Genomic DNA, 12,415 nt, shown 5'->3' on the forward strand with positions numbered 1-12,415 from the left:
ATTTCATATGGGCGACAACGCGGTGTTAACGGAACCACGCAATCCGCAACCTAAATTATATTCACCGATACGTTCGTGAAATCATATTATACTACTGTGCGCGAAGCGCCACGAAAATTCTGGGCTTTACTCAAGTGTTATTAAAATTAAATGTTGATTCTCCGTGAAAACAACCCCGAAATTCATCAGGCCATATTTCTGATTGGAGGATCAAACTACTTATACTTGACAAACTGAAAATCGCGAAAAGTAAATAAGTAGATTACAAAATATGACGAAGTAGAAGTAGCGCGGAATTAGATATGCTGGAGTAAGTTCCCAAGTAGCGGAAAACTACTTGAGTACTTCAAAAAAGTAGAAGTACTTCGTTACTGACCACCTCTGGATTTAACCTACAGCTAATCTCAGTGGATTCCACGATGACAAAAAAAAGGATTCTAATATTTTAATGAAAAAAGTGATGCATATTTTTTCTGGTATAATCTCTGATATTTAATCCTGTTGAATAAAATAGCGAACTATCGACAAATGCTCCTGAAAATCAGAATACCTGACTGTTACTGAAGCCAGTTCCCTTTACATCAGTGGTTCTTAACCGTGCCTCCAGCGCCCTCAAGGGGCGATTTTGATTATGTCGGGGCGGAAACACTCAGGGTGGATATGGGGGCGCTGGGCTCAGGGGGGCGGTACGGGGGGCGCTGAAGCAAAATGGCTTCGCAGCAGATGGTGTAGTATAGTAAAGCATATCATTAACGAGTTTTCAGAGCAAATTAGGATTCGACAAAACGTGTCAAATCTCAAAATGTTTCAACGATGTTTGCTACATATATGTTCTCTCAAAAATTAAACATCAATTTCTGACTGTTTATACAAGTTTTTCACTTTTTTATTTTCGCGCTATGCGCGAATTACCGTTGCCAAAGTTTTAATTATTGGGTACCCTTCCCCCACGAAAAATACGCATTCTTTATCGAAAATGGTAAGAGGCATTTCGGCGTCGGCCATTACCACACCACGAGGCACGAAGGGGAGCGTGCCCCCCAGGTTGGGAACCACTGGTTTAGTACGTTTATGCGATTTCAATATCTTTTGACTATTATAGCCAGCGGATAATAGCTCACAAAATAACAACATGCAACGAAGTAATTTTACCAACGAGCCCGCCCGAATATATTCAATTATTAATTACGTGCATGCATTGTCCAAGACCACAGCTCATTCAAAGATATCGGTGAATCTTATGGCGTGGGCTGACACGATAGGAAATGATAGCGATATATGTAATTACCAATATTCTTGTCCGATTCATTCATCCGTTATGAAGAGAAAACTTTCGCGCCTAGGCGACCAGGCCTCATAAAACTTTGCTCAACATCAAAATCACGCGACGCTGGGTCTTGGGGAAATCTCCACAGTAGTTAGGTTTATCACCCTATCGGGGCCCAACACCAACGATTTTTAAGGGGGCAAGCAACTTGCTGTTACGGCCTGTCCTAATTGATGTTATCACAGTCTTTTAAATATGGTGTGGGAACGCTAGAGCATTTGAAAGTTTTGAAAGGGGGCGCTGGAGGGAAAAAGGTTAAGAACCACTGGCCTACAGTATTTCATACTGCATATTTTAACGTTTGTATCAGTAGGCCTATTGCGCGCGGTTTCATAGTTGCAAAATTCTCAATGAAGAGCTGGAATACCCAGAATAACAGGCATTGAGCATATATATTTACGCATCCCGATTCTAAGAAAAGTCTCGATGCGTTTTAACGGGCCGAAACCACGTTCGGATTTTCCGGATGAAATCGGGGTGGTCAATATAATATTAAAAAGCTAGTTACTGAAGAAAAGTTGATTGAAAGCGATTTTTCAACTATAGCAATTGTGAAAGTTCATTATAATTATAATGAATTACCACGTTGAATTGCAATAATTTCCTCTTGATGCAGCGGTTGATGACGTGTTCTGGGTAACCATTTTTAAGTAAGATTTTGCGGATGTTATCAAGCTCCAATCTTAATTTGTTACTCAAACATATCATCAACGCTCTATGACCGAGGGTGCCTATGAGGTTGATTCTTCTGCGTCGGGGGCTGAAAGAATTCCAATCTCACAAATGATCGATATTGACCGACGACTTGTAATGCGGTGTGGTCAGCGATTTGCAACTAAATTCCATGACAGTTAGTGGTTTTCCTTTTAGTCTACAGAGAATAAAAATCACAAAGGAATACTCGAGTTAGTTTGCTAAATCGGAGACATGCCGCTGTGTCTAGCTGGTATTGTGGATACATTGATTTTGCAAATTGACTTCCTGCTTTTTTCGCTAAGCAATCATCATATTTTCGTATAACTGTTCGATTAGCGCGAGGCACGATCATAGTAGTAAATACCATCATCACAGACTCACATTTGCAAGTTACTGTAACGCAAATGTTTACCCCTTCCAGGTTTAATAACGTATGGGCCGCAAAGGGTATATTTTGGGTCGACACGGTGCCAGAGCTATCTTTTAATATGTATGTAATATTGTGGAATTTATTGCAAAAAAAAATCAAATCGTGTGCCACTGTTTCGAAGGTGACTCGAGTCAAGTCAAGTCAAGTCACGAGTCAACCAGCCAAACTAGCTGATATCCCCCTTGGATATGGCCAAATCTTGGTCACCGCTCCCTAATACTCCGGCCATATCAGAACAAAGTACGAATCCGGCCTTTCAGCAAAAATCTGAATTTGGCTTCGGTCAAAAATAAAAATAAATCCGGCGGATATCCAGTGCATGGACTATCCACGTCCTGCTCTGGCGGATAATGACGTTTGTAACGCATACTGTTCACGTTTTCTTCCTGTGTTTCATGGGTAGACCAATTTCATCGGTTAAAGTGCTCCCGCATTTATTGTTGTTGAGCGTTTGCTGATTGGAATTTCCCGATTCTCTGGAATTGCGACGGCAAATTCTGATTCCACAGTGCGGTTTTTGTTTGGTAATACCGTGCCTGAGCTGCCGAGTTATAACCTATGAGTCAACCAAGCACATTTGTGTAGATCTCCCGAAGGATAGCGGTGCGGACCGCTTTTCAGAACTGGTTGTTTGCTGACTCCGGTGGCTCTATAAGGAAGATGGCTGCTGCCAGATTGTTTTCACACAATCAACTTTCATTTGAGATCACATATTCAGAGCTCGCAGTGTTTCAATGATGATCACATATATCACCGCAAATTATGAGACTCATCAGACCCAAACATTGACCAAACAAATTTAATCGCTATACTTGTTAAAAGCCGTCTCTGATAGATCGCTACATGAAATGCACGAGTCAATTGCGTGTTAAACCAGATATCATATATTTCCGACGAATGTTACAATTGAATACCATATCTGTTGAATAAACCACTTGCTGCTTGTATCTGAAATGTAAAAGGGAAGTTTGTCAATTGCTAGTTATGATTCTGGTTCGTTTTATTAGTTGGTTATTATCAATTAAAAAACCAAAGCATTCCGATAAGACGAAACGTTTGACTCATCGCCCCCTTATCAATCTAGACATATTTTAGTCGCTCCCTAAAGACTAGACCCATCAGACCCACCCATCCTTATACTTTTTCGCATTATTTAAGTAGGTTGTATCCAATTTCTCAAGTATTCTTTTCTTGTATACCACTTCTACTTCCACCCTTCATTCCTCTCAAAATCGCCTTAAAGGGACGATATCGCCTACTTAGGGAACCACTGCCTACAGCCTAAAAATAACTGAGATTCATTCACTGAATGTCAAGTTACCGAATATATCATAATTTAATGACAAGCGATGAAAATAAAGTGGCATGAGACAGTACGCGAATTCGATATATGACAAAGTGACAAAATTTACTAACGTAAATGCTATTATTTTATACAAATGTTTGGCATTTTGGATTGTAATTACTTCGCTTCACCTTCAACTAGCTGGAATTGGGCGTGCCCCGTTTATATTAGGCAACCTAACAATTCCATCGAGTATAGCCAGTGAAATCTGTATAGTTTGTTATTTCATAACATCACTGCGCAGTCAAACAAAAATCCGTCGCGACACGACTATTATATCTGATGCCAATTGATGATTGTTCGCGTGATTGAAACAGTTGGTGTCGTTAGTAATTCCCTTGATTGTGTACATTCCAAATGTGATGGCCATTTCATCAGCCTCAAGTTTCGCGCATACTGAGAATATATTGGTGAATTCGTTTTCAAAGAAAACCTGCATATTGGCACATTGGTTATTGACGAGGCAGTAACAGACGCAATGCCGATACCCATCTTCGACACTTTGCCAACATCTAGAATTAGGCAGGCATCTGTAGTTGCGACATCAGCGTTCTGCATGTTGAAAATTACACATATGATTAATCACAAGACACTTTTCATCGAGCACTATACTTGCGCAATGCGCACTATTCCTGTATATGATGGGGCGTATACATCATGCGTGCGAGTCCCAGTGCGATCAAACAAATGAAGAGTTCGATATCATAAGTAAATAAAATACTTACCTAATACGCATTGATCAGCCTGACGAACACGGCCAGCGTTACACTTGCATCGAACACTACCGATGTTACTGGAGTACCGACATGTGGAATGCAATGGACACCTGCTACACGGGTTCTCTAAAGTTGTAAATTATGAATAACAGTTACAGCACGTTATATATTATGCTACGACTGATGATTCACTTAACGCCGTCTAACATGCATACCTACTCACATTTGTTATAACATTGGTTAAGAACAGGGGTGTCAAATTCAAATGTCCTCGTGGGACAATTTCCTGGTTTTTGTTGACGCCGCGGGCGCAGCATTGAATATGATATGCAGGATGTCTTGTGTCGTATATGCCTTATTTGACGGGAAGAAAATGGAAAAAGTCAGATTGAGACTGAGCTGATAGTAGCACTAAACTATTACCAAATAATTGAAAATCCAAATTTCGACGAGGGCCGCACAAAATGTTCTTGCGGGCCAAGTGGTTTACAAGGTGATTTATGTCATTAGTTTAAGCGATTTTTCACCTGAAAAATCAAAATTTTGACATTTTTAAACTTAAACTTAAAAAACTTAATTTTGACCAAATTTTGACTAACGTATGCAAATTAGCTGTTTTCCCACATAATGTTAGAATTGCACTACTTATCTTCATTTTTGATTGGAACTGTCTGTCCTTACGAAGTAGTTTAGCCTGAAATAACTTTTTTGACTCAAAAACGGACAAATTTTTACATGAAAAAACTTTATTTTAACGAAATCTGGCCGTATGAAGAATTCCAGTAGTAACATCACATATTATGGTAGAAATAATAAAAAACTTGTAGTACAACGAATGATACTTTCCTACATTATCGAATAGAAAGTGTCTGTCCTTACTAAGTAGCTTGCCAAGAATGGAGAAAGAAAGTTGAATCCACTGAAGTTGCTGGTAACACACCATGTTGAAAATGGTGTCTACATCACAATTTTTCATCACGCGCTTCCTGATATAAGAACCATGCAATGCCTACGCAGTTAGCATAATGCGGTACGTTGAGCATAACACCATGTCAACCTATTTGTTTCATTTGAATGTTTATGATTCACAATGAGCAGACAATCGGCGGTCTACAACGGTAGGCCTATAAAGTAGGCTACAAGCTATAAACTGTCAAATGCTAAGTTCACCGACAGTGCACAATCTACGATACAAACGAAATGCAGGTTGTAAAAAATGTTTGCCTTTGTAAAGAATTTTGACATTGTTTTCAACCTGACGCTACAATTTTGACAAAATTTTGACTTTCTTTGGCATGGCAAAAAAATCGCCCTAGTCATTATAAAAGATTCAATGCAGCTAAATGACAACACTACCACTCAAATGCAGGACCTCAACTGCCGCACCCCAAAACCCCCAATTGGGGGGGGGCGAGCTCGAAGGGGGACCAAGATTATTTCGTGAATTAGCATAAATTATAGAGTATCTTTTGAAAATTTATGCAACTTTCAAAAATAAATATTTCGCGCTATGCGCGATTTCAAGGTGCCAAATATCATCATTTTTTGGTACTCTTCCCCCAAGAAAAGAACAAGAAAGATTTTTAGAAATGGACATATCGGCGTTGGCCAATACCGCGACGCGACGCACCAAGACATATAACAATTTAGGACATATTACATGCGACTCCAAGAAGTGTGCCAGAACGATCGGCAGCGTAAAAACCTTGGCCGAAAAGGACTGCCCTTACGCTGACCGAAAACTTCGTTATATATACAAAATACATATAGTTTTAATTGTCCATAGCCTAGGCGCCTAAATTACTGGCGCCGAATGTTCCTGTCTTGGTAATCTGAACCTCAGAAGACGAATTCCACTACTCAGTACGGCTGATTTCGTGGCAAAAGCGATCAACAAGATGAATGGGAGGGGGGGTCGGTCGGTTACCGGGGTCGGTTTATCACCCTGGGAGCCCAAGACCCAAGTTCTTTTGGGACCTGACTAAGTGCTGTTTCGTTCCTGTCATTGAGGGGTCATACCTTTACATCTCACTCAGCTCTACCGGTAAATCTGAATACGTCAGCAGAGAGGGGATAAAAATAGATAACAATATATATGCAATCCCCGATGATACTGCCCGATTCAATCATGAATTCATGAAATTTTTTGCGCTTCGCTCGTCTAGGCGAGAATGGGAGGCCCAATAAGCGGACACCCAATATTGATGACAAGTAGTCCCAAAGAGCGGGTAGACAAGGGGGGGTCTGGGGGCGAAGCCGCCCAGAAGTCCGGTTTATCATCCTATGGGGGGGCCAAGACCAACGTTTTCGGGGGGCTGACGAAGTGCTGTTACGGCCCTGCTCAAATGTATATTGGCTTTGAAAACATGCACAATCTGGGCAAAACAGCGACTTTCAAAACAACGAGTTCAAAATGGTGAGTCATTTATAATAGCGATTATCAAAACAGTGATTTTCATTATAGTGACTCATTCAGAGCGGTCAGACATTCATAATAGCGAGTATCAAAACAGAGCGGGACCTTTTAGCGAGGCATACGTAATAGTAAGTTTCAGAATCCCTATTGTCATCATATCGACTCATTCAAAATACTCAAGGTTGGGGGTTAAGTTCAGTTACGGTCAGGTTTGCCTAAATGACTGGGAGTGGGTTTTGACACTATTTACACTACTTTCTAGTTTGAATGACTCGCTATTATGACACTCGCGGTTTTGACAATGTGTTAGTTATTCGCTATTTCTATTTTCCATATTGGCACAGCAATGATGAAACTGAGAATGTTGGCTTTGTATAATATGCTGGTAAAAGTGAGTAAGCTAACATTCATCAGATTTTAGTGTCAGCCGTACACATCGCGATATGCTCGGTGGTAAGCAGTGAACATACACACGTTTTACATTGCTTTGCTGGGTTTCCCGATTTTGGTATTGGTTCTATACCCAGAAGGAAGATATGACTACATACGCAAACTTTGAATACAATCAAATTCCAGTTCAGAAATATATTGTCGAAACTTGTGTGCAATTGCGAAGGATTAGCGGAATACATTTACTTTGAGAGTAGCTTGCCAATCGAATAAAGAACGCGCCTTCGCAACGGTTCGGTAGCAATAAATATGGGCGTTAATAATCGCCGAATAATAAAAACCCTCTCCAAATACGTTGATTTACAAAAATCTATTCATTGAAAAGCTAAAACCTCAGATGCAAAAAGTTCGATCAAAGGCGAATAAGTAAACGCTCACCCGGCTCTCTCAGCGGATTAAACAAACGTTTACAAAATTTAATCTAATCATGACATTCGTTCCAGCCGGAAGATTTTATTTCTTCGAGAGCAGGATTTCATCATCAAAGAGCCACAATGCCACATATGTCTGGCGCAGTGGTTCCCAACCATTGGGAAATTCCCCACTTGCGAAGAATCTAGCTAGGACCTATAGGTGTTTCTGGTCGGGAGCAGATGCACTTACAAAAATAACTTACCAACAGTATATATACATATTTAAGGTGGCGCAACACTGAGATTACGTTGCATTGGGAGGTTTATCTTGATACACTTTCTTGGAGTAGGATATTATGTAAGTACATTTCCGGCTCTAAAAATTCAAAATTAATAATTCATAGTGATCAGTTGAAATACATTCATATGCATTTTGTGTTATAAATATGATATGTATCTGATATTTGTCTTGAGGAGAGATTAGGGTCTGGCTTACTTATGCGCCCAAACCGAACTTCTTTGTTTTTGTCGAGTTTATATAGGCCTACGTACCAAGTTTATCGTATTGCTAACAGCTTTCTGCTGAATCACTTTTAGTTAGGCTTGCATTTAAAACAAACAGTGTTTTAAAACACTTTGTTTAAAACATGTTAGTGTTTTAAACAAAGGCCTTTAAAAAAATTGTGTTTTTTTAAGTTGTAAAATTATGCCATAATTGTGTGAATACTTTCCAAAAACATGTTGCATGAGCATACGTACAATTACCACCCGATATAGCCGACTTTTATCGATATGGGATGGTTGGAACCCTCAAAATAGTCTGTTCAACATTAATAGTACAGATATTTCGTCAAAGGACCTATATCTACCCTATATTTTCAATTGTCAATGTCAATCCTCTATGTCGATCGTGACGCCATGGCCTAAAAAACATGTTGTAAATTAGGGCCTTGTTTTAAACATGTTTGTTTCAAACTGATTTTTGTTTTAAATGCAACCCTACTTATAGTGGGGAAATCAGTTGCGGAACAACTATAAAATCCGAATCTAGTCTGTTTTGAAAAAAAGTTACCTTTAACTTTGGACTATATTAGCCAAACCATTGGATCTAGATATCCATGAGTCAACTTGAGTTATAATCTGCCCAAATTTTGCATAGACATTTCTATAAATACCATTGTTAGTTTGCGTTACGCTGGACAACTTATTACGTGTTATTTTATACCGCTTTTAGAAATACTGAAATCTAATAAGTTAATCCAGTGCCGAGATGTGGTGAACGATATTAAATTCAATCCATTGATGGGGAGTCCCTGTGCGATCAAGCAAATGAAACAAAACAAAGATTTCGATGTCCTTGATATATAAAATACTTACCTACGCATTGATCACCCAGACGAACACGACCAGCGTTGCACATGCATCGAACGATACCAATATTACTGAAGTGCCGACATGTGGAATGCCATGGACACCTGCTACACGGGTTCTCTAAAGTTGTAAATTATTATTACCAGTTATAACTCATTACATATTATGCTACGACTGATGATTCACCTAACGCCGTCTGACGTGCATATACCTAATCACATGTGTTATAATACAGGTTAAAAACAGGGGTTTCAAATTCAAATGTCCTCGCTGGACGCAGCGGACGCCACGGGCTCAGCATGGAATATGATATCTAATATGTCTTTTGTCTTATATGCATTATTTGACGGGATGAAAAAGGAAAAAAAGTTATATTAAGACTACGATCCAAGTCGGTTTTTAAAGTGAGTTTTGAAACTTTTCAAATCTGAAAAAGATAGTAGCACTTACATATTGTCAAATAATTGAAAATTCAAAATTCAGTATTTCTACGAGGGCCGCACAAAATGTTCTCGCGGGCCGCGTGGTTGGCAAGTTGATACAATGTAATTAGATAATATTCATTGCAGCTAAATACAACATTACTCAAATGTACGTTGGTTTTTTAAACATGCAGCATCCGGGCAAAACAGCTACTTTCAAAACAGTGTCTTCAAAATGATTAGTCACTTATAATAACGAGTTTCAAAACAGTGTATTTAATTGTAGTGACTCATTCTGAGTAGCCAGACATTCATAATAGCGAGTATAGAAACATAGAGTGTCCTTTTAGCGATGCATACGTAATAGTAAGTGTTAGAACACTGAGTGTCATGTTAACGACTCATTCAAAATACTCAAGGGTATGGGTTAAGTTAAGTTACGGCCAGGTTTGTTTAAATGAGTGGGGGTTGTTTTTGACACTATTTACACTACTTTCTAGTTTGAATGACTCGCTATTATGACACTCGCGGTTTTGACAATCTGTTGGTTGGTCGCTATTTCTACTTTCCAAGTTTAGAACAACAATGATGAAACTGAAAAGGTTGGATTTGTATAGCATGCTGGTAAAAGTGAGTAAGCTAACATTAACCAGGCTTTGGTATCAACCGTGCACATCGCTATATATTCGGAGGTAAACAAGCAACATACACACGTTTTGCACTGCTTTGCTGCGTTTCCCGATTTTAGTATTGGTTCTATACCCAGAAGGAATATCTGACTACATACGCCAACTTTGAATACAATCGAATTCCAGTTCAGAAATGCTGTCGAAACTTGCGTGCAATTTCACAGGATTAGCGGAATACTTACTTTGAGAATAGCTTCCCATAGTCGAAAGTAACGCGCTCTCGCAACGGTTCGGTAACATTAATTCTAGTATTATTAATCGCTGAATAAGAAAACCAAATACGTCGCCAAATAAGTCGCCAAATACGTTGATTTATAAAAATAAATTGATTGACAAGCTAAAGCCTCCGATTCAAAAAGATCGACCAAAGGCGAATAATTAAACGCTAACCCGGTTCTCTCGGCGCATTAAACAGACGACGGCAAAAATAATTTATTCGTGACAGTCGTGCCAGCCGGCAGATTTTATTTCTTCGAGAGCCGAATTTCATCATCAAAGAGCCACAATACCACATATTTCTAGCTCAGGGGCTCCCACCCGGTGGGAAATTCCGCACTTGTGCGGGATCTATAGATGTTTCTGGTATAGGAAACAGGCGCACTTACAGAAATAACCAACCTACAGTATATACATATTTAAGGTGCCGTAACACCGAGATTACGTTTGAAGTGAATGCAGACTATATAGGAATAAATCAAAAGTGGGTAATGACATAAAAAAGGTTAGGAGCTCCGGAGCGAGCCTGAGGTCCTGACCAATAAATAAAGGATGCGATTTGAAGAATCAAACTCTTACCTTTCTTGCAACCATTCATCAGTGATAAAGTGGTATCTTTGCACCGGCAGACGTAACTTTGGTGATAAAGATCCCAATATGGGTAGCACGCATCAGAATTTAAGCACTCTCGGTGGTCTCGACACGGATTTCCTTATCAAATGATTAACGTATGAAATTATTCCTCATATGTTTCAGTATTGTCTGGCCATAGTTATTGAGATAAGCCATTCAGCGGACTCAAAGAAGACATGACAAATGATATAGATTATTGGAACATGGAAGGAATCCAGTGAAATCTACAAAGATGGGGATATCTAAAGATGAGACGACGACGTTGATAATGAATTGTATGTCTGATATAGGATAGGTATAGGCCTAGGATCTATTAGTCATATAGTTTTGAGATGGTACTAAACATAATAACCAGGACCGAAACAGCAAAGACGCTTCCTTGCCAGTTCGGAAATTAATTGCGTTGGTGGGGATATCAAAAAGTACTATTTAAACCAGGGTTCGCCAACTCAAAACAGGCCGCGAGCAACTTTTCAAATTTCGTAGCGGCTGCGGGCCGCATGAATTCAATATCGATATAAAATAGGCCACAAGGTCTAGCAACTGCTTTTTAAAACTTTACGTCAGTACAACGCTTTTCTCCCTAACATAGGCAATGGGCATAGTTACCACAAAAGAAGTAATATGAATACAAATTCAACAAAAATTAATGATTATCAATTTCATTTTACTCTGAACTCTGAGGTGTGCGCGATACCTGGCACTGCTGTTCAGCGACTATGGAATTGATATTGGGCATAGCGAGAGACGTCACTAGCTAAAAACCATCTCCACGTAAAGCCTGATCATGTGGGGAAGCCCTAACCCGTTTTCTAACCGTCTCAGCCTTGGCAGTATACGAGAAACTGCCCGTCAAAGGCAATATGCCAATTCACATCAGCTGATTCTCCCTCGATGGAATGCTGTTGCCATCGCCAAAGCCGTTTTAGCTAGCGAGAAATAGTGATGCTGGGCACAGGAGAATAGCTTATTTTGAAACAACAACAAGAATATGCTGAAACTGTAATCATTTCAGCATACAATTATTATATGGTTTATTATAGTCGAATGGTCCTCCGAGCGCGATTTAAGCGCAAAATATTTCCAATACCAAAGTCCCAAGAAGACTGACTGGACTTTGACCTCTTACCAATACCGAAACTGCTGCAAACTAAACCCCCAATCGGGGGGGGGGGAGTGAGCTCGAAAGGTGCATTACATCATTTCGGTGAATGAACATATATCACACGTCATGTTTTGACGACTCCCCAATGAAAAAATACGCAAAATTATAGAAAATAGAAACAGGCATTCGGCGTCGGCCATTACCACGCCACGATACATTGTATTAATGTATTAATGTGCAGGTGCA

General features: G+C 39.6%; 1 protein-coding gene across 2 annotated transcripts in view; it reads right to left on the reverse strand.

The window, feature by feature from the left end:
* Window positions 1-3,314: 3,314 nt before the first annotated feature.
* The window catches only part of LOC145434105 (uncharacterized), a 37,158-nt gene continuing 28,057 nt past the window's right edge, over window positions 3,315-12,415 (reverse strand). The window contains exons 15-18 of one of the 2 annotated variants that reach the window (XM_080311401.1): window positions 11,011-11,142; window positions 9,111-9,224; window positions 4,524-4,640; window positions 3,315-3,401 (exon numbers count right to left, since the gene is read on the reverse strand). In XM_080311401.1, coding sequence (XP_080167527.1) covers window positions 3,334-3,401; window positions 4,524-4,640; window positions 9,111-9,224; window positions 11,011-11,142 — 431 coding nt within the window. In that variant the 3' untranslated portion in view covers window positions 3,315-3,333. The remainder of the gene's footprint in view (window positions 3,402-4,523; window positions 4,641-9,110; window positions 9,225-11,010; window positions 11,143-12,415) is intronic. The other variant, XM_080311402.1, reaches the window with a different exon arrangement.

The sequence above is a fragment of the Botryllus schlosseri genome, chromosome 2 (assembly GCF_051294905.1).
Source record: "Botryllus schlosseri isolate E-star chromosome 2, Bs_hap1, whole genome shotgun sequence".
Taxonomy (NCBI): domain Eukaryota; kingdom Metazoa; phylum Chordata; class Ascidiacea; order Stolidobranchia; family Styelidae; genus Botryllus; species Botryllus schlosseri.